We start from the raw sequence: 23,456 nt of genomic DNA, 5'->3' as shown, positions 1-23,456 counted from the left end.
AGGGCCTTCAGGCAGCAATCACAGGGCCTCCAGACAGCGATCTCCTCAGGCCTCAGAAGTGCAGCCTGGGACTTCTGGCTGGCGCAGCAGGGAGCAGGGAGCAGCGCAATGCCGCCCAAACAACACAGATCCGACGCAGAGGCCTGGGACTTCCGGGAGCTGCGCCTGGCCTACCGGAAGTCCCAGGCCTAGACGCTCTGCACCGGAGCTCTGTTGTTTGGACCCACAGACCTCCTTCATGGCATCCGATCCGATAAAAAATCGGATCGGATGCCATTGTTTAGCATTCTGATACCGCAAGTATCGGGTATCGGCCGATATTTGCTGTATCGGAATTCCGATACCGAGATCCGATACTTTTGTGGTATCGGGTATCTGTATCGAAACAACATTAATGTGTGTAAAATAAAGAATTAAAATAAAAAATATTGCTATACTCACCTCTCCGACGCAGCCTGGACGTCCGCGAGGGAACCGGCAGCGTTGTTTGCTTAAAAATCGCGGTTTTCCTTCCTTGAAGTCCCGGCTTGTGATTGGTCGCGTGCCGCCCATGTGACCGAGACGCGACCAATCACAGCAAGCCGTGACGTAATTAGGTCCTTCAGGATTTTAAAATTACGTTCCGGCGTTGTGATTGGTTGCGTGCGGTCACATGGGCGACGCGACCAATCACAAGCCGGGACGTCACGGGAGGCAGGACAAGCGCGCATTTTAAAATGCGCGCTTGTCCTGCCTCCCGTGACGTCCCGGCTTGTGATTGGTCGCGTCGCCCATGTGACCGCACGCAACCAATCACAACGCCGGAACGTAATTTTAAAATCCTGAAGGACCTAAAATTACATCACGGCTTGCTGTGATTGGTCGCGTCTCGGTCACATGGGCGGCACGCGACCAATCACAAGCCGGGACTTCAAGTAAGGAAGGAAAACCGCGATTTTTAAGCAAACAACGCTGCCGGTTCCCTCGCGGACGTCCAGGCTGCGTCGGAGAGGTGAGTATAGCAATATTTTTTACTTTAATTCTTTATTTTACATATTAATATGGTTCCCAGGGCCTGAAGGAGAGTTTCCTCTCCTTCAGACCCTGGGAAAGAAGCAATTTCTATGGGGCCGCGGCCGGCGTGTCACTGAAAATGACTACGCGTGTCAGCACTGACATGCGTGTCATAGGTTCGCCATCACTGCTCTGCAGCATTCGATACTGTGGATCATCAGCTCCTCCTCAATATGCTCCGCTCCATCAGCCTTAAGGACACCGTTCTCTCCTGGTTCTCCTATCTCTCCGACCGCTCTTTCACCGTATCTTTTGCTGGTTCCTCCTCCTCTCATCTTCCCTTACTATTGGGGTTCCTCAACGATCAGTCCTAGGCCCGCTCCTCTTCTCCTTGTATACCTCCCCTATTGGACAAACAATCAGTAGATTTGGGTTCCAGTACCATCTCTATGCTGACAACACCCAATTTTACACTTCTTCACCTGACATCCCGCTTGCCTTTTTAGAAAACACCAGTGATTGTCTTACCGTTGTCTCTAGCATCATGTCCTCCCTCTATCTGAAACTGAACCTGCCAAATACTGAACTCATGTTTCCTCCCTCTACTAACCTACCTTTGCCTGACATTGCCATCTCCGTGTGCGGTTCTACCATTACTTCCAAGCAACATGCCCGCTGCCTTTGGGTCATACTTGATTCCGAGATTTCATTCACCCCTGTTGTGAATTCCGTTCTTGGGCTCCCTCCTGTGGTCGTGAATGGTACTTTGGTGAGCTCTGTTCTTGGGCACCCTCTGGTGGCTTTGAGTGGAACTGCTGATCTTTGAGGTTGGCTTTCTCAGCTGCCCTCACTTATTGTGTCTGCTGGCATTCCTATTTAACTCTGCTCTGGTCGCTAGTTCATGCCAGCTGCCAATGTCTCAGTACTGGTTCAGATCTCTCTTGGATTTCTCAGATGCCCTGTCTACTCCAGCAGAAGCTAAGTTCCTGCTAGTTCATTTGTTGTCCATTTGTTTTTGAGTATATTTCTCAGCACATGCTATGTTTCTTGTCCAGCTTGCTATTATGATATTTCCTTGCTAGCTGGAAGCTCTGGGGGTGCAGAGTTGCCCCTCCACACCGTGAGTCGGTGTGGAGGTCTTTTTGCACACTCTGCATGGTTTTTGTAGTTTTTAATACTGACCGCACAGTTCCCTTTCCTATCTTCTGTCTATCTAGAGAAGATTCGGCCTCCTTTGCTAAAATCTGTTTTCATTCCTGTGTTTGTCACTTCCCTCTTAACTCACAGTCAATATTTGTGGGGGGCTGCCTTTTCTTTTGGGGAATTTCTCTGAGGCAAGGTAGGCTCCTATTTCTATCTTTAGGGGTAGTTAGCTCTTAGGCTGTGAAGAGGCGTCTATGGAGAGTTAGGAACGCTCCACGGCTATTTCTAGTGTTTGTGATAGGATTAGGGATTGCGGTCAGTAGAGTTACCACCTCCTCAGAGCTTGTCTCAGGTTTCCGTTTTAACCATCAGGTCATTCCAGGGTGCTCCTAACCACCAGGTCATAACACACACCCCCACATCCGATCACTGGCTCGTTCTTGTTATCTGCATCTCAAAAACATTTCTAGAATTCGACCTTTTCTTACTTTCGACTCTGCAAAAACTCTTACTGTTTCACTTATTCATTCTCGTCTGGACTATTGTAACTCTCTACTAATCGGCCTCCCTTTTACCAAACTCTCCCCGCTCAAATCTGTCCTGAGTGTTGCAGCCAGGATCATATTCCTCACCAACCGTTATTCTGATGCCTCTACCTTGTGCCAGTCATTACACTGGTTACCCATCGACTCCAGAATCCAGTACAAACATTACCCTTATCCACAAAGCGCTCCATGGCTCAGCACCACCCTACAACTCCTCCCTGGTCTCAGCCTACCCCCCTACCCGTTGTCTCCATGGCTCAGCACAACCCTACAACTCCTCCCTGGTCTCAGCCTAGCACCCTTCCCGTGCTCTCCACAGTTCAGCACCACCCTACATCTTCTCCCTGGCCTCAGCCTACCACCCTACCCGTGCTCTCCGTTCTGCTCATGACCTAAGGATAACATCCTCATTAATCAGAACCTCTCACTCCCATCTCCAAGACATTTCACGTGCTGCGCCAATTCTTTGGAATGTACTACCCAGGTTAATAGATTAATCCCAAACCCCACAGTTTTAAGTGTGCCCTAAAAATGATTTGTTCAGACTAGCCTACCGTCTCAATGCATTAACCTGACTATCCCTGTGTGGCCCATTCAAAAAACTTAAACCATGATCAGGTTCCTCGCATCTTGTTTTGTCACCATCCACCTCTCGTGTCTCCCCTTTTTCCTACAGATTGTAAGCTTGTGAGCAGGGCCCTCACTCCTCTTGGTATCTGTTTTGATCTTTGTTTATTCTTATGCTGTAGTGTCTATTGTATGTACAAGTCCCCTCTATAATATAAAGTGCTGCGGAATATGTTTGGCACTATATAAATAAAAATTATTATTATTATTTTTATTATGTGATCTGGTGTTAGATGGGAATTGATAATGTGTGATTGGCGAGGATGTGGTGCAGATGTGGAGTTTTTCTGAGTGGGCGGTGGGACTGTGGAAGGTTCAAGGGTTGGAGGCAGAGCTGGGGTGGAGCCTGGGCAAAGTCTAAAGGGGGCCAAAAAAATTTGCCAGTATGGGGCCCCAAAATTCCTGATGGCAACCCTGGTTGTTGGGAAACAACCTAGGAGCAGGGTTGGTGTGCCACTAGGGCAATGTTGTAACCCAAATCCAAGGATCAGTTCCCACTGCATTTGCCGAAAGGTAACCAAGCAATTACAACATGCCGACTACCCCAGCACCCCCACCAGTAGTGAGCAATGCACACAATACAAGGCCTGTTATAGTGAAGGAGTGTGAACTGGGAAGGTAAATGTCATCAGGGTGGAGGTACATGGAGATCGATCCCTAGGGGGGTTGAAGAGTGCAGCAGCGAAAGAAGGGTCTGAGCGACTTTACCCCTGAGATACTCCAGCAGCAGAAAAGGTGATATATCATGTCCACATTATATGGTGGGTTGGCCACCCTACATCAGCCAACCTCCATCGCCAGATACAGACATTCAAGGTCAGTGACATCCACTTTGGGACACTGAGCCTTCCATCACTCTGCCCAGCCCACATATTGTTTCCCAAGAACATCATTTAACAAGTGACCATCACCTTGGCTGGGGGTCAGCGCTCTGGGGATGGGCTCATGAATGTGGGAGATATACTGGCTGATGTAGGAAAGAGATAGAGGAATTGCTCCATCTGTACAGGCGGATCAGTTCCATTGCCCTGAAGAATCGTGGGCGGCCACACTGCTCATTTTCATCAGCTTCCAGGATCCACGGGATGCGGAGGACGCAGTGTTTGAACGCAATGGATACAAGTTTGGTTCTGATCAGTTACATGTGTATTTTCCCAGGTCAGAACAGAGGTCAGGGGGTGAATATGGAGTAAAGGGTCCCCAGAGATGGAGGTGTCTGCTATGCTGATGTACAGAAGGATGGATTGGGGAGTTTATCTGCAAGGAGGACATCATGGAATCTGCTTTGAGGAAACTAGATGATATAAAGTTTTGTTCTAATGAAGGTGAAACCTCATATATCCATGTCTGTGCTGAAATAAATGCTGATAGATTGTCCCGATAAGTGGAGAAGGATGATCGGAAGCCTGTCATGTCCGGCAGCCCCATCAACAGCGACCTACGTCAGGATCCAGGCAGTCTTCAGGGCTAATTAAGGAGGGGAGGAATGTGACAACACAGCTTCACCCTATGGCTGCTGGTTTCGGGGGTGAATTATTGTTAATTATGCTAGGCACATCGTTCCTTTGTTCAGCAGGTCAAGGGACATGAGCCATTATTTAATATGGGCCTGTATGTTGACTCATGTTGTATGTTAATTTGTGGAATGCCTGCTGATTTCATATTGTGTCAGCCCCCTGAGATTTACCAGTCTGCACAACTTAGAACAAATATGCAGGTTATTTGAACAATGAGGGATTACCTCCCTCCAATCCTGTGGGAGAAAACTCTGAAGGAGGGCTATGGGTATAAAAGGGGCCTGTCTCCCTCTCCATGGCTCCAACTGGTGGAATACAGATATGCTCCATCACTGAACTCACGAAGATGTTTGGAGAACCCCGGTTGGACTGTGCTATACACTGTTGCTGGCTGGAGCTGGATATATGGGCTACGGTTGTGGTATCCATTGTCTGGAGGAGCATAGGCTGCAGATTGTATGAGCGGGAGATACAAAAGTTGTGGGACAACCAAATGCTAGGAGACAGTGTGTATCACCTGGTACGGGGGCAGTAGAACTACTGGTACAGGGGCAGTAGAACTACTGGTACAGGGTTGCAATCTTGTGGACTAGGGGCATCTCATTGTGGCCATCTATTCGGAGTTGCCGTAAAATGGTGGAAGTTAGGAATAAAAATAGTTTCAATGTTAATCTGCCTATGTGATTATTACAACCCACAACTTCAGATCTTCACAATGACCATGCACTGTCCTACCCTGGCTATGTCCATTTCGGTGGAGCTGAACCAAAGTGGAGTGGAAACCCTAAAAGTCATCGTTTTTTGCACAACACAACACAAAAATGGTGATGACAGCATATACTGTACAGTGAGCAGTGGCTGTAATTGTTCCGTTCGCAGCCTCGATGGCTAGAAGTGAGCAACCACAGGCACATATATAACTTCATCGTCTCCCTGTGGCTTCATTTCCAGTAAGCTGGATAAAGAGGACGTCAGAGAAAAATTAACATCCGTAAGACCTCTCCAGAAGGGAGAAAGAGCTGACATTTCAAACTCCTTTAGAAGTGGAAACTTACATTGAACATATGGGGAAGGGAGAAAAGAAACTAATCATAACAAGGGAAGTGGAGAAATTATAAACATAGGAAGAGCTTCAATCTCCCTTTGAAGCAGAGACTGCCTGCAGTGGTCAGCTAATTACAGCAGGACAGTTTGCTGGGAAATGGACAACCAGTCTGAGATTCTGTTATGCAGAGGAGGAGAACTGCTTTCTCAGGCATAAGATTCCTTTGATGAAAGGAACTCTTGTGTCCAGTAGTCACATATAAATATTTGGGTTTCAATTTATCTGATATTTATCAGATATAGATTTTCAACGTTGTACTGAAGGGACGGACATGACGCATTCACCCACATTGCCGTGGGACCACTAGAAACCCTCCAACTTAAATATAGCGGATGTTATCCAGGTGATGTTTGACCCCTATGTAATGGTAAACGCACAATAAATAACTTGGCAACAACCTGGGACCTCCAGGGGTGAAGATGTCCTGTAAGTTGGGAATCTCATAAAATTCCACCAGGCTCAGCACGTCCCACAATCAGCGCCCACATGAGCTCATCAAGGGGAGGTGTGTGGGCACAGCACTGATGGAATGAAAGGCAGTATTTGGGTCTGGATCATTTGTCAGTCCCGGCAGGTGCAGCTCATTGTAGGTTCTGTCCATTTTCCCAGAATGCTTCCCTTCGCTAAGCTCAGAGACATTTACATTAAATCAGGTTTAGTAATTCTCTTTTGCTATCCTTTTTGCTTTATATAATTGTATATATATCATTGTTTTGCTCCCATTTGGTATCATGTTGTATATTGCTATAAATACTGGCTGGTTGATTGTCGTTTGGGTGTCGAGATTCTGTGCCTTATCCCCACTGCATAGGTAGCTGTATACTGTTACAACATATAGCCTATGTATCTGTACTATTGGAAACTGTGGCCAGTGCGCATGCGCTCTGACGTCCTGGAGGAGTGGCCGGCGGCAGTGCTCGTCACCGGCCGTGGGCAGGCTGATAGGCCGGGTCTCCTTCCGTATGCGGCCGCGCGGTTGGTGACCAGTGCTCATTGCATCGCCAGCTGCTGTGGGCGCGCCTGCTTGTCCAGCCTACTCTGGGATCGTTGATGTCGCGTGCGCCGCGACTGGGGCCATCTAGCGGTGGACTGTTTATCTCTAGTCCTCCGTGATCCAAAACTACAAATACCGGCATTCCATCTGGTTGGGTCACATGTTTAGGTCACATGCACCGGCAGTTCATCTATACATACTACGTGTTGTGATATATAGGACGGGGTCTTGTCACCATTGGTTAAACTCAGCTTAAAATGAGCATTCTGGGAGTATGATGTCACTCCCCCTGATGAAGGCACGCTACCGAAACGCGCGTAGGGGTAGTGGCACCATCTCCTGAGCATCGGTAAGGCCATGTGCACACATTTAGGATTTTTCACGTTTTTTTCATGTTTTTTCGCTATAAAAACGCGAAAAAAAATGCAAAAAAAACCCGCTAACATATGCCTCCTATTATTTACAGGGTATTCCGCATTTTTTTCCACGAAAAAATCGCATCGCGGAAAAAAAAGCAACATGTTCATTAAAATGCGGAATTGCAGGGGATTCCGCACACCTAGGAGTGCATTGATCTGCTTACTTCCCGCACGGGGCTGTGCACACCATGCGGGAAGTAAGCAGATCATGTGCGGTTGGTACCCAGGGTGGAGGAGAGGAGACTCTGGAGACTCTCCTCCACGGACTGGGCACCCTATATTTGGTAAAAAAAAAAAGAATTAAAATAAAACATAGTCATATACTCACCCTCTGATGGCCCCCGGAGTCTTCCCGCCTCTCCGGTGCACGCTGCCACTTCCGTTGCTATAGATGCTGTGTGTGAAGGACCTGCGATGACGTCACTGTCTTGTGATTGGTCGCATGACCGCTCATGTGACCGCTCGCGACCAATCACAAGCCGTGATGTCATCTAAGGTCCTTAACCACACCGGCATCTATAGAAACGGACGCCGCCGAGGAGATCGGCTGTCTGCAGGTGAGTATAACCATTTTTTTATTTTTTTTATTATTTTTAAACATTCTATCTTTTACTATAGATGCTGCATAAGCAGCATCTATAGTAAAAAGTTGGTCACACTTGTCAAACAGTATGTTTGACAAGTGTGACCAACCTGTCAGTCAGTTTTCCAAGCGATGCTACAGATCGCTTGGAAAACTTTAGCATTCTGCAAGCTAATTACGCTTGCAAAATGCTAAAAAAAACGCGAAAAAACGGAAAAAAAAATGCGGATTTCTTGCAGAAAATTTCCAGTTTTCTTCAGGAAATTTCTGCAAGAAATCCTGACATGTGCACATACCCTAAGGATACACTTACTAATGTTATTGTTATCTAGTGTTTAATACCTTGCTATCATATGTACTGTTAAGTAGTGGTAGCCTGGGCATGCCATTATGGCTTGACGACTCCTGCTGGCGATTAGATGCATTGATAGTTCTCTTTGTGTTCCACTCAAAGTTACGTTGGCAATAGCAATACGCTTATGTGGATACCATCATTGTTTGCTATTCTGTTTGCTCAGTAGTGGTGCCACTTATTTCTGTTTGGCTCATGTACCAAGCATTCTCTTGGCTACCAGTTTGTAAACTTTGTATGTTTAAAAGTTAAATCTTTTTTATTTTTATTTTAATAAAGATTGTTAGAACATTTGTTCTATATACGCATCCTTCTCATATGTTTTCATTGTTATAAATACTGCCTATCTTTCTGGATTAACGATATAAACATGAATAGCTCCGTAAACCTCATCCCCGAAGCCATAAGCTACCTGTAATGGGTTTCCGATCACTCACAGATGATGGTGGAAAATCCAGGAGGAAGAATTGTCATGAAAGGACTATTACAGGACCGTACTGCCATTAGTGAGCCCTGCACCACGGACCGTTCTGTCACATGGTAACATAGAAAAGACAAGCAGCATGGCATGGGTGGAGGCTACACACCGGGGAGTGTGGGGCCAGATAATTCTCACCGGGGCAATAGGGTGCATGTTATACACTGTGGGTGGGCGAGCGGCCAGATATTATACACCAGGGGCGAGGGTTCAAAAGTTATACACTGGGAGCTGGATGTTGTATACCAGGAACGACGGGGTCAGATGTCATACACCAAGGGCAATGAAGATGAATGTTATACCCCAGAGGTGAAAGGAAAGAGGGAGAGAATGGAATACAGTGAGTAGGATGGGTCTCCCAATATGAGTTTCCATATACTGTAAACACTTGCTACATACATACACATATATATAAAATTAGTACATACATCATACTCTGCTTACCTCCCATGGCACAAGCTCATCCGGCACTGGCTGTCGGACTACTTTAGAGTCTGGATATTGCAGTATCCTAGAGTTCACGTGATACAGACACTTCTTGTCTCCTGTGGTATCTGAGGTTAATACAGCATCAGAATCTGAGGAGGCGCTGTGAACTATGGAGAAGACACAAGATCACACTGAGGAGAGGACACAAGAACGTCCTGAGGAGAGAACACAGGAGAGCACTGAGGAAAGGACACAGGAGAGCACTGAGGAGAGGACACAGGAGAGAACACCGAGGAGAGGACACAAGAGCGCACCGAGGAGAGGACACAGGAGAGCACCGAGGAGAGGACACAGGAGAGCACCGAGGAGAGGACACAGGAGAGCACCGAGGAGAGGACACGAGAGCACCGAGGAGAGGACACAAGAGCGCACCGAGGAGAGGACACAGGAGAGCACCGAGGAGAGGACACAAGAACGTCCTGAGCAGAGAACACAGGAGAGCACTGAGGAAAGGACACAAGAGCGCACCGAGGAAAGGACACAGGAAAGCACCGAGGAGAGGACACGAGCGCACCGAGGAGAGGACACGAGCGCACCGAGGAGAGGACACGAGCGCACCGAGGAGAGGACACGAGCGCACCGAGGAGAGGACCCAAGAGCGCACCGAGGAGAGGACACGGGAGAGCACCAAGGAGAGGACACAAGAGCGCACCGAGGAAAGGACACAAGAGCGCACCGAGGAGAGGACACAAGAGCGCACCGAGGAGAGGACACAAGAGCGCACCAAGGAGAGGACACAAGAGCACACCAAGGAGAGGACACGGAAGAGCACTGAGGAGAGGACACAAGAGCGCACCGAGGAGAGGACACAAGAGCGCACCGAGGAGAGGACACGGGAGAGCACCGAGGAGAGGACACAAGAGCGCACCGAGGAAAGGACACAGGAGAATACTGAGGAAAGGACACGGGAGAGCACTGAGGAGAGGACACAGGGGAGCACCGAGGAGAGGACACAGGAGAGCACCGAGGAAAGGACACAGGAGAGCACACCGAGGAGAGGACACAGGAGCGCACACCGAGGAGAGGACACAGGAGAGCACACCGAGGAGAGGACACAGGAGAGCACACCGAGGAGAGGACACAGGAGAGCACACCGAGGAGAGGACACAGGAGAGCACACCGAGGAGAGGACACAGGAGAGCACACCGAGGAGAGGACACAGGAGAGCACACCGAGGAGAGGACACAGGAGAGCACACCGAGGAGAGGACACAGGAGAGCACACCGAGGAGAGGACACAGGAGAGCACACCGAGGAGAGGACACAGGAGAGCGCACTGAGGAGAGGACACAAGAGCGCACCGAGGAGAGGACACAGGAGCACACCGAGGAGAGGACACAGGAGAGCACTGAAGAGAGGACACAGAAGAGCACACCGAGGAGAGGACACAGGAGAGCACACCGAGGAGAGGACACAGGAGAGCACTGAAGAGAGGACACAGGAGAGCACTGAGAGGACACAGGAGAGCACTGAAGAGAGGACACAGAAGAGCACACCGAGGAGAGGACACAGGAGAGCACACCGAGGAGAGGACACAGGAGAGCACACCGAAGAGAGGACACAGGAGAGCACTGAGGAGAGGACACAGGGGAGCACCGAGGAGAGGACACAGGAGAGCACCGAGGAAAGGACACAGGAGAGCACTGAGGAGAGGACACAGGAGAGCACTGAGGAGAGGACACAGGAGAGCACCGAGGAGAGGACACAGGAGAGCACTGAGGAGAGGACACAAGAGCGCACCGAGGAGAGGACACAAGAGCGCACCGAGGAAAGGACACAAGAGAGCACTGAGGAGAGGACACAGGAGAGCACTGAGGAAAGGACACAGGAGAGCACTGAGGAGAGGACACAAGAACGCCCTGAGGAGAGGACACAGGAGAGCACTGAGGAAAGGACACAGGAGAGCACTGAGGAGAGGACACAAGAACGCCCTGAGGAGAGGACACAGGAGAGCACTGAGGAAAGGACACAGGAGAGCACTGAGGAGAGGACACAGGAGAGCACTGAGGAGAGGACACAAGAACGCCCTGAGGAGAGGACACAGGAGGGCACTGAGGAGAGGACACAGGAGAGCACCGAGGAGAGGACACAGGAGAGCACACCGAGGAGAGGACACAGGAGAGCACTGAGGAGAGGACACAGGAGAGCACACCGAGGAGAGGACACAGGAGAGCACCGAGGAAAGGACACAAGAGAGCACTGAGGAGAGGACACAAGAACGCCCTGAGGAGAGGACACAGGAGAGCACTGAGGAAAGGACACAGGAGAGCACTGAGGAGAGGACACAGGAGAGCACACCGAGGAGAGGACACAGGAGAGCACTGAGGAGAGGACACAGGAGAGCACACCGAGGAGAGGACACAGGAGAGCACCGAGGAAAGGACACAAGAGAGCACTGAGGAGAGGACACAAGAACGCCCTGAGGAGAGGACACAGGAGAGCACTGAGGAAAGGACACAGGAGAGCACTGAGGAGAGGACACAGGAGAGCACCGAGGAGAGGACACAGGAGAGCACCGAGGAGAGGACACAGGAGAGCACACCGAGGAGAGGACACAGGAGAGCACTGAGGAGAGGACACAGGAGAGCACACCGAGGAGAGGACACAGGAGAGCACCGAGGAAAGGACACAAGAGAGCACTGAGGAGAGGACACAGGAGAGCACCGAGGAGAGGACACAGGAGAGCACTGAGGAGAGGACACAGGAGAGCACCGAGGAGAGGACACAAGAGCGCACCGAGGAGAGGACACAAGAGCGCACCGAGGAAAGGACACAAGAGAGCACTGAGGAGAGGACACAGGAGAGCACTGAGGAAAGGACACAGGAGAGCACTGAGGAGAGGACACAAGAACGCCCTGAGGAGAGGACACAGGAGAGCACTGAGGAAAGGACACAGGAGAGCACTGAGGAGAGGACACAAGAACGCCCTGAGGAGAGGACACAGGAGAGCACTGAGGAAAGGACACAGGAGAGCACTGAGGAGAGGACACAGGAGAGCATTGAGGAGAGGAAACAAGAACGCCCTGAGGAGAGGACACAAGAACGCCCTGAGGAGAGGACACAGGAGGGCACTGAGGAGAGGACACAGGAGAGCACCGAGGAGAGGACACAGGAGAGCACACCGAGGAGAGGACACAGGAGAACACTGAGGAGAGGACACAGGAGAGCACACCGAGGAGAGGACACAGGAGAGCACCGAGGAAAGGACACAAGAGAGCACTGAGGAGAGGACACAAGAACGCCCTGAGGAGAGGACACAGGAGAGCACTGAGGAAAGGACACAGGAGAGCACCGAGGAGAGGACACAGGAGAGCACCGAGGAGAGGACACAGAAGAGCACCGAGGAGAGTACACAGGAGAGCACACCGAGGAGAGGACACAGGAGAGCACTGAGGAGAGGACACAGGAGAGCACACCGAGGAGAGGACACAGGAGAGCACCGAGGAAAGGACACAAGAGAGCACTGAGGAGAGGACACAAGAACGCCCTGAGGAGAGGACACAGGAGAGCACTGAGGAAAGGACACAGGAGAGCACCGAGGAGAGGACACAGGAGAGCACCGAGGAGAGGACACAGGAGAGCACTGAGGAAAGGACACAGGAGAGCACTGAGGAGAGGACACAGGAGAGCACACCGAGGAGAGGACACAGGAGAGCACCGAGGAGAGGACACAGGAGAGCACACCGAGGAGAGGACACAGGAGAGCACTGAGGAGAGGACACAGGAGAGCACACCGAGGAGAGGACACAGGAGAGCACTGAGGAGAGGACACAAAACGCCCTGAGGAGAGGACACAGGAGAGCACTGAGGAAAGGACACAGGAGAGCACTGAGGAGAGGACACAGGAGAGCACCGAGGAGAGGACACAGGAGAGCACCGAGGAGAGGACACAGGAGAGCACCGAGGAAAGGACACAAGAGAGCACTGAGGAGAGGACACAAGAACGCCCTGAGGAGAGGACACAGGAGAGCACTGAGGAAAGGACACAGGAGAGCACTGAGGAGAGGACACAAGAACGCCCTGAGGAGAGGACACAGGAGAGCACTGAGGAAAGGACACAGGAGAGCACTGAGGAGAGGACACAAGAACGCCCTGAGGTGAGGACACAAGAACGCCCTGAGGAGAGGACACAGAAGAGCACACCGAGGAGAGGACACAGGAGAGCACTGAGGAAAGGACACAGGAGAGCACCGAGGAGAGGACACAGGAGCGCACACCGAGGAGAGGACACAAGAGCGCACCGAGGAGAGGACACAGGAGAGCACTGAGGAAAGGACACAGGAGAGCACACCGAGGAGAGGACACAGGAGAGCACCGAGGAGAGGACACAGGAGAGCACCGAGGAGAGGACACAAGAACGTCCTGAGCAGAGAACACAGGAGAGCACCGAGGAAAGGACACAAGAGAGCACTGAGGAGAGGACACAAGAACGCCCTGAGGAGAGGACACAGGAGAGCACTGAGGAAAGGACACAGGAGAGCACTGAGGAGAGGACACAAGAACGCCCTGAGGAGAGGACACAGAAGAGCACACCGAGGAGAGGACACAGGAGAGCACTGAGGAAAGGACACAGGAGAGCACCGAGGAGAGGACACAGGAGAGCACCGAGGAGAGGACACAGGAGAGCACTGAGGAGAGGACACAGGAGAGCACTGAGGAAAGGACACAGGAGAGCACTGAGGAGAGGACACAGGAGAGCACCGAGGAGAGGACACAGGAGAGCACCGAGGAAAGGACACAAGAGAGCACTGAGGAGAGGACACAAGAACGCCCTGAGGAGAGGACACAGGAGAGCACTGAGGAAAGGACACAGGAGAGCACTGAGGAGAGGACACAAGAACGCCCTGAGGAGAGGACACAGGAGAGCACTGAGGAAAGGACACAGGAGAGCACTGAGGAGAGGACACAAGAACGCCCTGAGGTGAGGACACAAGAACGCCCTGAGGAGAGGACACAGAAGAGCACACCGAGGAGAGGACACAGGAGAGCACTGAGGAAAGGACACAGGAGAGCACCGAGGAGAGGACACAGGAGCGCACACCGAGGAGAGGACACAAGAGCGCACCGAGGAGAGGACACAGGAGAGCACTGAGGAAAGGACACAGGAGAGCACACCGAGGAGAGGACACAGGAGAGCACCGAGGAGAGGACACAGGAGAGCACCGAGGAGAGGACACAAGAACGTCCTGAGCAGAGAACACAGGAGAGCACCGAGGAAAGGACACAAGAGAGCACTGAGGAGAGGACACAAGAACGCCCTGAGGAGAGGACACAGGAGAGCACTGAGGAAAGGACACAGGAGAGCACTGAGGAGAGGACACAAGAACGCCCTGAGGAGAGGACACAGAAGAGCACACCGAGGAGAGGACACAGGAGAGCACTGAGGAAAGGACACAGGAGAGCACCGAGGAGAGGACACAGGAGCGCACACCGAGGAGAGGACACAAGAGCGCACCGAGGAGAGGACACAGGAGAGCACTGAGGAAAGGACACAGGAGAGCACTGAGGAGAGGACACAGGAGAGCACCGAGGAGAGGACACAGGAGAGCACACCGAGAGGACACAGGAGAGCACTGAGGAGAGGACACAAGAGAGCACCGAGGAGAGGACACAGGAGGGCACCGAGGAGAGGACACAGGAGAGCACTGAGGAAAGGACACAGGAGAGCACTGAGGAGAGGACACAGGAGAGCACCGAGGAGAGGACACAGGAGAGCACACCGAGAGGACACAGGAGAGCACTGAGGAGAGGACACAAGAGAGCACTGAGGAGAGGACACAGGAGGGCACCGAGGAGAGGACACAGGAGAGCACCGAGGAGAGGACACAGGAGAGCACTGAGGAAAGGACACAGGAGAGCACACCGAGGAGAGGACACAGGAGCGCACTGAGGAGAGGACACAGGAGAGCACCGAGGAGAGGACACAGGAGAGCACTGAGGAGAGGACACAAGAACGCCCTGAGGAGAGGACACAGGAGAGCACTGAGGAGAGGACACAGGAGAGCACTGAGGAAAGGACACAGGAGAGCACCGAGGAGAGGACACAGGAGAGCACACCGAGGAGAGGACACAGGAGAGCACTGACAAGAGGACACAGAAGCACACTGAGAAGAGGACTGTAGAATGCCCCAGAGAGAGGAGGTGTGAATGCAATGAGCAGAGGAAAATACTCACGGCTGACCCAAATGATCCGAGAGGAAGAGTCACAGTGTAACGCTGGTGGGTGTGGACCCATTGCGCCCCGGGCGCCACTCCTGGGCAGTCCCCGAGTCTGCAGCAGCTGACCAGAGTCAGATGCATATTTTCAAGGTACAGAGGGTGAGGCATCATCATAGTCAAACGGTCTGAGGTCGGGGCATGCAGCACAGTATCAGTAAACGTAGCTGAGGTCAGGAGCTGAGATGTCAGACAGAACTGGTAAACAGCCAGGTCAGTAACAGTAAGTGGAATAAGAAGGAACACATGAATGGATGGTAACAGCATAGGATGGGTGCCTAATAAAGGCTCTGTTAGCACGGGAAAGGCCAGGGAACCTAACCTTTGCAGAACCTTGCAGGTTAATTCCTGCATAAACCGAGCATGCCACCTTAATTCTACATAAATGTCACAGTGAGTAGAGGGGCGCTGAGGAGGCGTACGAGTTACCACTGTGACAGTACCCCCTTATACACCCTCCTTTATTGGCCAGTCCATCGGAGGAACCTCTCAAGGATGACAGGGGTGTGGATGTTCCCAGCAGGCTCCAAAGACATTTCTTTGGGACCAAACCACTTCAGACAACCAAATAGTCTTTTCACCGACCTTCTTAAAGTCCAAAATATCCTTTACCTTTAAAGGGAAGGTGCCACCAGTTTTTTTGTAGTTTTTTTTTTTGTGTGAAATTAAGCTTAAAATAGTAAATAAAATGTATTAATGCAATGTTTGCAAATATTTCTATATGAAAAATATATTTTCTTACAAATATATATATTGACCACTAGGGGGAGCATTTTCCGTTTTAGACCTCAAGCAGCTATAGTGAGACTTACCAGCTTTACTGTTAGCTGGAAAATTGGGGCAGTAACTGCTGACATCAGCATTCCCCCCCCCCCCCTTTTGGGTGGTCTAATATCCCTGGGGCAGAATGAAGAGCAGCATCACAGGGCAGAGCCATTTTGTGTGTGACTGCCCTGTGATCTGCTATCACCAGCAGTTACTGCATCAGAAGCACAGTTAGTTTATGTGGTGTGTATGGAGCAGCATTGTCTGTGCAGAGCTGTCTGTGACTCATCCCTCAGTAATAAGAAGGAGCTCCAGGTCTGCAGTGAATGGCCAGGCATTGTGGAGGGAGGGGAGAGATACATATATAGATATATCTCCTGCGATAGAGAGTAAGTGGAGCTGGGCAGATAGCACTGGGCTATAATGAAATGGCTGCTAGTCACACCTACAGCAGTGAATTGTGCAGCCCACAGAGGCGTGCCCAGCTCACTGCTAATGCTGCTGCAATGTTAAGAGATAGGAGACAATAGACCGGCGCTGACCCTATGTCCATGGGGTGCCGTAAAATGACACTGATAGTGTCGTGCTACTGCTGTGAAACCAAGATGTCAGCCCCCAGTGCCTTCTTTAAACTCATATAACACACGAAATCTGTTTCACATGCATTTAAAACTTGGTTATAGCAGCATATTATGCTACATTAAAGTGATTTATTAATTATCTACAAACGCGGTACCTTCCCTTTAACACATCCAATGAGCCTTCAGCAACGGATGTAGGTGCAGGAAAACAAACCTTGGAGAATCGATTCACGACTATTGGTTTCAAGCGATTTACCTGGAAGGCATTCTGGATCCTTAGACTTTGTGGCAGCTGACGTTTATAGAGTATCGGGATGACCTGTTTGAGAATTTTGAAAGGACCAAAGTACCGAGGAGCAAACATATATGAAGACACCTTCAGACAAATGTTCTGAGAAGTTGCCGTAAAAGGCAGCAGCTGCAGGAACCCCAAAGTAGTAGACATAAGAGAGGGTTCTTGTACCCATTCATCCTGAACGGTGATGAAGATAGCTCTCGAGGATCTGGTTTACCCATTCCACTTGCCCATTGATGTGTGGATGGTATGCGGAGGAGAAGTCCAGCTGGACATTAAGAAGTTTGCACAGGGCTCTCCAAAACTTAGAAGTTAACTGGACTCCATGACCAGAGACTATGTGGAGATCGTGCAGACAAAATACATGCTGGAAGACTTGCATGGCGAGCTGAGGAGTGGAAGGGAAGCTGGTCAAAGGTACGAAATAATCTATCCTAGCGAACCAATCAACCACAACCCAGATGGTGTTGCAACCCACGTAAAGAGGGGCAGATCCGTGATGAAATCCATAGTGATATGTTGCCAGAAAACAGAAGGAACCAGCAGAGGCTAGAGGAAGCCAAGAGACTTGTTTCTAACACATTGTGAACAAGTGTTTAGGAAGTCCTGGACATACTGGAGCATCAAGAGCAGGGGCGGACTGGGCCAGGTGGCAAAGGGGCAAGTGCCCCCCAGGCTGGTCCCCCCGGCAGCAGTTGCGGGCCGGTCCCCCCAGCAGCAGTTGTGGGACGCCTGGCCCTTTGCTGCCTAGAGGAAGGCTAGTGGCACTGTACTAACGTGTACAAATGCCGGGCGGCCATCCCTGTGTTGTAGACACGCCCACTCTTCTGCACACTGTGTGGGCGTGTCTTCTGATCTCACCTCAGCAGCGCGCTGGCCAGGATGCTTCCTGCCATCCTCCGGTATGAGACAGCAGCTTCAGAGAAGAGGTCAGGGACAGGGCCGGATCCTGGTCGGAGGCTCTGAAGCACGGTGTGAGGATTTATTGCACCAGTGTGAACTTTCATGCAGCTCAGGTCGATCTGTCAGTGGGAGTCATAGGCTCCAGCGTCACCCGATCTGCAGGAAAGTTCAAACTGCAGCAATAACTCCCAGTCAGGGTCAGACCCCAGTATACAGAGTCATCCTGCACTGACTGCTCCTGAGCCTGGCTCCAGAACATTATATGTCACATATAATTCCATACATTATAATGTGAGGTCTGCAGCCAGTTTCTGGTGTGATCAGTGCATATAACACTGCAGGCATGTGCTCATAGTATAGGACATTACTACACAGATTAGTGTATGACTGGTGTGTAATATACCAGTGGTGGTGAACCTATGGCACGCATGCCAGAGGGGGCACACAGAGCCCTCCCGGTGGGCACATGCGCCATCTCAGCACTATCGCTGCCACCACTCTCCTCTGCTCCTAACTCCCCCATCAGGCCACGCGCCGTTCCATCAGTCTGCGCACGGGCTGAGGACGGGGATCTCGCACGGGCTGAGGACGAGGATGGCGTGCGGGCTGAGAAGAGTGGTTGCGGCACTATTGCCAAGATGGCGCTCATGCCCACAGGTAGGACTGATAGATGAAGAGACCAGATCAGCGTTGGAACGGGCAGAGGTAAGTGGATTTTTTTTTTAATGTGAGGCCATTATACTATATGCAGCGTCACATGGGACCATTATACTGTATGCAGCATGATGTGTGGCCATTATACTGTATGCAGCATGATGTGTGGCCATTATACTGTATGCAGCATGATGTGTGGCCATTATACTGTATGCAGCATGATGTGTGGCCATTATACTGTATGCAGCATGATGTGTGGCCATTATACTGTATGCAGCATGATGTGTGGCCATTATACTGTATGCAGCATGATGTGTGGCCATTATACTGTATGCAGCATCATGTGTGGCCATTATACTGTATGCAGCATCATATGTGGCCATTATACAGTATGGAGCACTATGTGTGTCCATTATACAGTATGAAGCATCAAGTGGGGCCATTATACAGTATGGATCATCATCTGGTTCCATTATACAGTATGGAGCACTGTGTGGCCATTATACAGTATGGAGCATCACGTGGGGCATTATACAGTATGGAGCATCATCTGGTTCCATTTTACAGTATGGAGCATCATGTGGGGCTATTATACTGTATGGAGCACAATGTGTGGCCATTATACAGTATGGAGCTTCATGTGGGGCCATTATACAGTATGGAGCATTATGTGGGACCATTATACAGTATTGAGCACTATGTGTGGCCATTATACAGTATGGAATACAGTATGGAGCATCATGTGTGGCCATTATACAGTATGGAGCACTATGTGGGGCCATTATACAGAATGGAGCATCATTTGGGACCACAATGCTGTATCAAGCACTATGTGGGACCATAATTCTGTATGGAAGGCAATGCAGAGCCCCGTTATGCTGTATAGAGCACTATGTGAGGCCCATTACACTGTATGGAGGACATTTTGTGCAGATTATACTGTATGGAGAGCTGTGTTGGGTTTACCTTTGGAAAATCACACTGTGATGGGGTCATCATTCTTTGTTATTCTATAGTATAGACACTATAGGGCGCTAATGTAGGAGTTGTCTTTCTAATATAAAACCTCAGTATTGCGGTTAAATTGCCGTGTTGGCACTTTGTGATAAATAAGTGGGTTTTAGATTGCAGTTTGGGCACTCGGTCTGTAAAAGCTTCGCCATCACTGTAATATACATCATCTCATGTCTATACAACCTTTATACCTAAAGCACCAATTGGTTGCTGGTATAAAATAGAAGTGACAAAAACTTGTATTAAAAATATAAATTATTATTTCAATATTAAAATGATTTAAAACAGGAAATGGTACTGAAAGAAAACTGAGGCAAATTAACTCATATAATTTAGAATTTTAGCAGCATAGATATACGATATAGCAGCATGAGTCTAAATAGTATCTATTGCCCAAAACCTTGGCTAAAATACATTAATATGTAGGACGTGTGCCTATATATAGGGGCTATGTGAGGGCTCATACTATATAGGGGCTCATACTGAATATAGGGGGCTATTTGGGGCTCATACTGTATATAGAGAGGCCATGTGAGGGCTCATACGAAACATAGAGGGCCATGTGGGGGCTCACATTTTTTGTAAGTGTCTATGAGGCGGCTCATACTGTACATAGAGGGCTATGTGAGGACTCACACTAAATATAAGGATCTATGTGAGGGCTCATACTGTATATAGGGGGAACCTGTTGAGCTCACACTCCATGTAAGGGGTTAAGTGACAGCTCATGCTGCAGATAAAGAAGTTATGTGGAGGCTCATACCTCATATGGCGGGCTGTGTGTGGACTCATACTGTATATACGGGAGATGTCAGTATACTTAAAGGGAACCTGTCACCAGGTTATTACCATATAACCTATGACCACCACCTTTCAGCCCCATGTGACAGTGTTCTAATGCTGTGTATATGACGCCCTGTGACGTAAAAAAATAGGTTTTATTATACTCACCTACTGGGCAGTCCGGTCCGATGGACGCCGCTGGTCTTGTGCCTCCTCTCATCTTGCGATGGTGTTCTCCTTCCCTCCTTCGTTTGGGTGTTGCATCCTATGTCATCCACACAGTGTTCCCCATTGTGCTCCTGCTGTGCAGGCGCTCTTCTGTCTGCCCTGCTGAGGGCACAGCACAGTACTACTGTATAATGCTCATGCGTCAGCGCTCTTTGCCCGCACATGCGCAGAACTATGCTCTGCCCTGAGCAGAATTAATTTCAGCTTATTGGTTTGGCCTCCACGACAGTCATGGTCTGTCACGTGGCCCCTCTGAGAAATTATATTTGATGTGTATACAGATGATATGTAACTGATATATCACATAGCACGGGCTGGATTACATCCGGATTAGCTGCAGATTGAAAGCTGCGTACAACCGCAGTGTTCAACCCGCAGCGTCCAGATGTTACAGCATAGTGGAGGGGATGTTATGAAATCCCGTCTCCACTATGCGTGTGAACATGCACCCGGCGGCCCTGCGATTATGGACACGCGGCGCGTCTTTTTAGAACACAGCATGTCTGTTCACCTTGCGGTAATGATCCGTCTCCGCAAGGTAAAACACAGGGCCCTATGTGTGAGGTGCGGTGATTCCGGATGTGTGCAATGAACACATCCGGAATCACCGCTCGTACAGAAGGGGGCGGGGCTTTGGGTGGAGCGGGGCTTTGGGTGGAGCGGGGCTTTGGGTGGAGCGGGGCTTTGGGTGGAGCGGGGCTTTGGGTGGAGCGGGGCTTTGGGTGGAGCGGGTTTTCCGCTCAATCCGGACCGTGGACACGCACCCTAAAAGAATCCTCCTGTGTGTAATGACTCTATATAATATAGGAGGTTCACTTTTTGTATCGAAGAAATGAAATAAATTCACTTTTTGATGATATTGTCATTTTGTGAGAAGCTCCTGTATATGACCTGTCAGTCTCTTTACAATGTAAGTCTATGGATCCTCATTTTGAGCCTGGTTCTCATGCTCCATAGACTTATATTGTAAAAGCCACTTATGGGTCACTGAGCACAGTGTGACCTGTAGAGTCGGAGTAGCCCTCAGGTGACTTAGAAGAGGAGCAACGCTGTATACTGGAGAAGACTGCGATCTGTGAGTGCATTAACACACTGACACTGCACTAAACTAACATTTAGGCTATGTGCACACGTCAGGATTTTCTGCAGAATTTTCCTAAACAAAACTGGACTTTTTCTGCAGGAAATCCGCTTGCGGTTTTTTTTGCGTTTTTTATTCCGGAGCTTTCCCAATGCATTATATAGCGGAAAATTCATGAACATGCTGCGTTTTTTACTGCGATGTGCTTTTTTAGTGGAAAAAAACGCAACGTATGCACAAATTGTGGAATGCATTATAAATGATGGGATGCATATGTATGCGGTTTTTAAGAGTCTTTATCGTGTTTTTATAGGGGAAAAAAGTGAAAAATCCTGAACTTGTGCACATAGCCTTACACAGATTTAAAGAAAAAGTTGATGACTGTTTCTTAAGGTGGACTGTTTTGTTTGTTTTACAATGGAGGTGAGTATATATGAATCAATTCTATGAGGACAAAATGCAATTTCCAAGCCACACACTTCTTTTTTCCAACACTGTTTCCTGGGCTCTAGATGATTTTCTGCAGTGATTCTGTGTGATGGCACGTTACCGAATCATGATAGAGCACTGTGCACATGGTCACGATTCCCTGGAATTGCCAGCGTAGTGATTGCAAGTATGAGTTTGCATACTTGCGATGCTCACGAGCAGACTAGAGTCTGAGACAACTCTCTGAGTAGCTCTCTGAGAGAAGTGGATGAGAATCTAGTCAGCATTTGACCACAACTATCCCATCATTACTCCGACTTTATCTTTTCAAACTCTTGTAACCTCTACTCCCTTTTAAAATCAGCCAGAGGTAAACACAATGAGGGTATGTGTCCACGATCAGGATGGCCGGCGGTATCGTCGGAGCGGCAAACCCGCTCCGCGCTAAGCCCCGCCCCCTTCTGGGACGCGATGATGCCGGATGTGTTCATTGTACACATCCGGTATCATCGCTCCCCTCGCATAGGGCCCTGTGTTATTCCTTGCGGCGATGCAGCGTCGCCGCAAGGAACACGGACATGCTGCGATCTGAAAAGACGTGCAGCATGTCCGGAGTCGCAGGGCCGCCGCGTGCGTGTTTCCACGCATAGTGGACACGGGATTTCAAAAAATCCCCTCCACTATGCTGGAACATCTGGACGCTGCGTGTATGACGCTGCGGCCCCACGCAGCGTCAACCACGCAGCGTTTCCTGACCGTGGACACGTACCCTAAGGATGTGCCGCTGCTAATGGGCCACTGCTGTGTACTTGCCCCCCAGGCCAAAACTTGCCAGCCAGCCCCTGATCAAGAGTCACCAGAAGAGGTGAGTGATCAGCTCGGTGGACTTATGTATGCCCATATGAATGGCAAACTTGGACTTGTCTCCAGGACAGAACTTTCTTTCTGCTTAACAGAGAGGACAAAGGTCTTGACCAGAGGAATGTACTTTAAAAGGACAGGGGCTGCCTCAATAATCCTGATCTGGACGGTGATGTGCTGAGAGTTTCAACCGCTGGGCAGACTGCAAGGTGGTCAGATTTTTATAATCCATGGAAATCATCGGGGAGCTGATACCCTCCAGTAGATGTTTCCACTCCTCGAGAACCATCCCGAAGTTCACGATTTACAATAGTATAATTTAGCTCAGCTAGTGAAAACAGTTTGGAGTAAAAACTGCATGAGAGAGAATTCACCGGCAATGGCATTTACCTCCAAAAGAAA

General features: G+C 50.0%; 1 protein-coding gene across 1 annotated transcript in view; it reads right to left on the bottom strand.

Moving 5' to 3' along the window:
* The window catches only part of LOC143817524 (transient receptor potential cation channel subfamily M member 2-like), an 868,795-nt gene that overhangs the window by 525,703 nt on the left and 319,636 nt on the right, over positions 1-23,456 (bottom strand). Inside the window, exon 27 of the mRNA XM_077299005.1 lies at positions 9,201-9,352. Within this exon, the coding sequence (XP_077155120.1) occupies positions 9,201-9,352 (152 nt within the window). The remainder of the gene's footprint in view (positions 1-9,200; positions 9,353-23,456) is intronic.

The sequence above is a fragment of the Ranitomeya variabilis genome, chromosome 3 (genome assembly GCF_051348905.1).
Source record: "Ranitomeya variabilis isolate aRanVar5 chromosome 3, aRanVar5.hap1, whole genome shotgun sequence".
Taxonomy (NCBI): domain Eukaryota; kingdom Metazoa; phylum Chordata; class Amphibia; order Anura; family Dendrobatidae; genus Ranitomeya; species Ranitomeya variabilis.
This window is presented reverse-complemented; position numbering and strand designations above follow the sequence as displayed.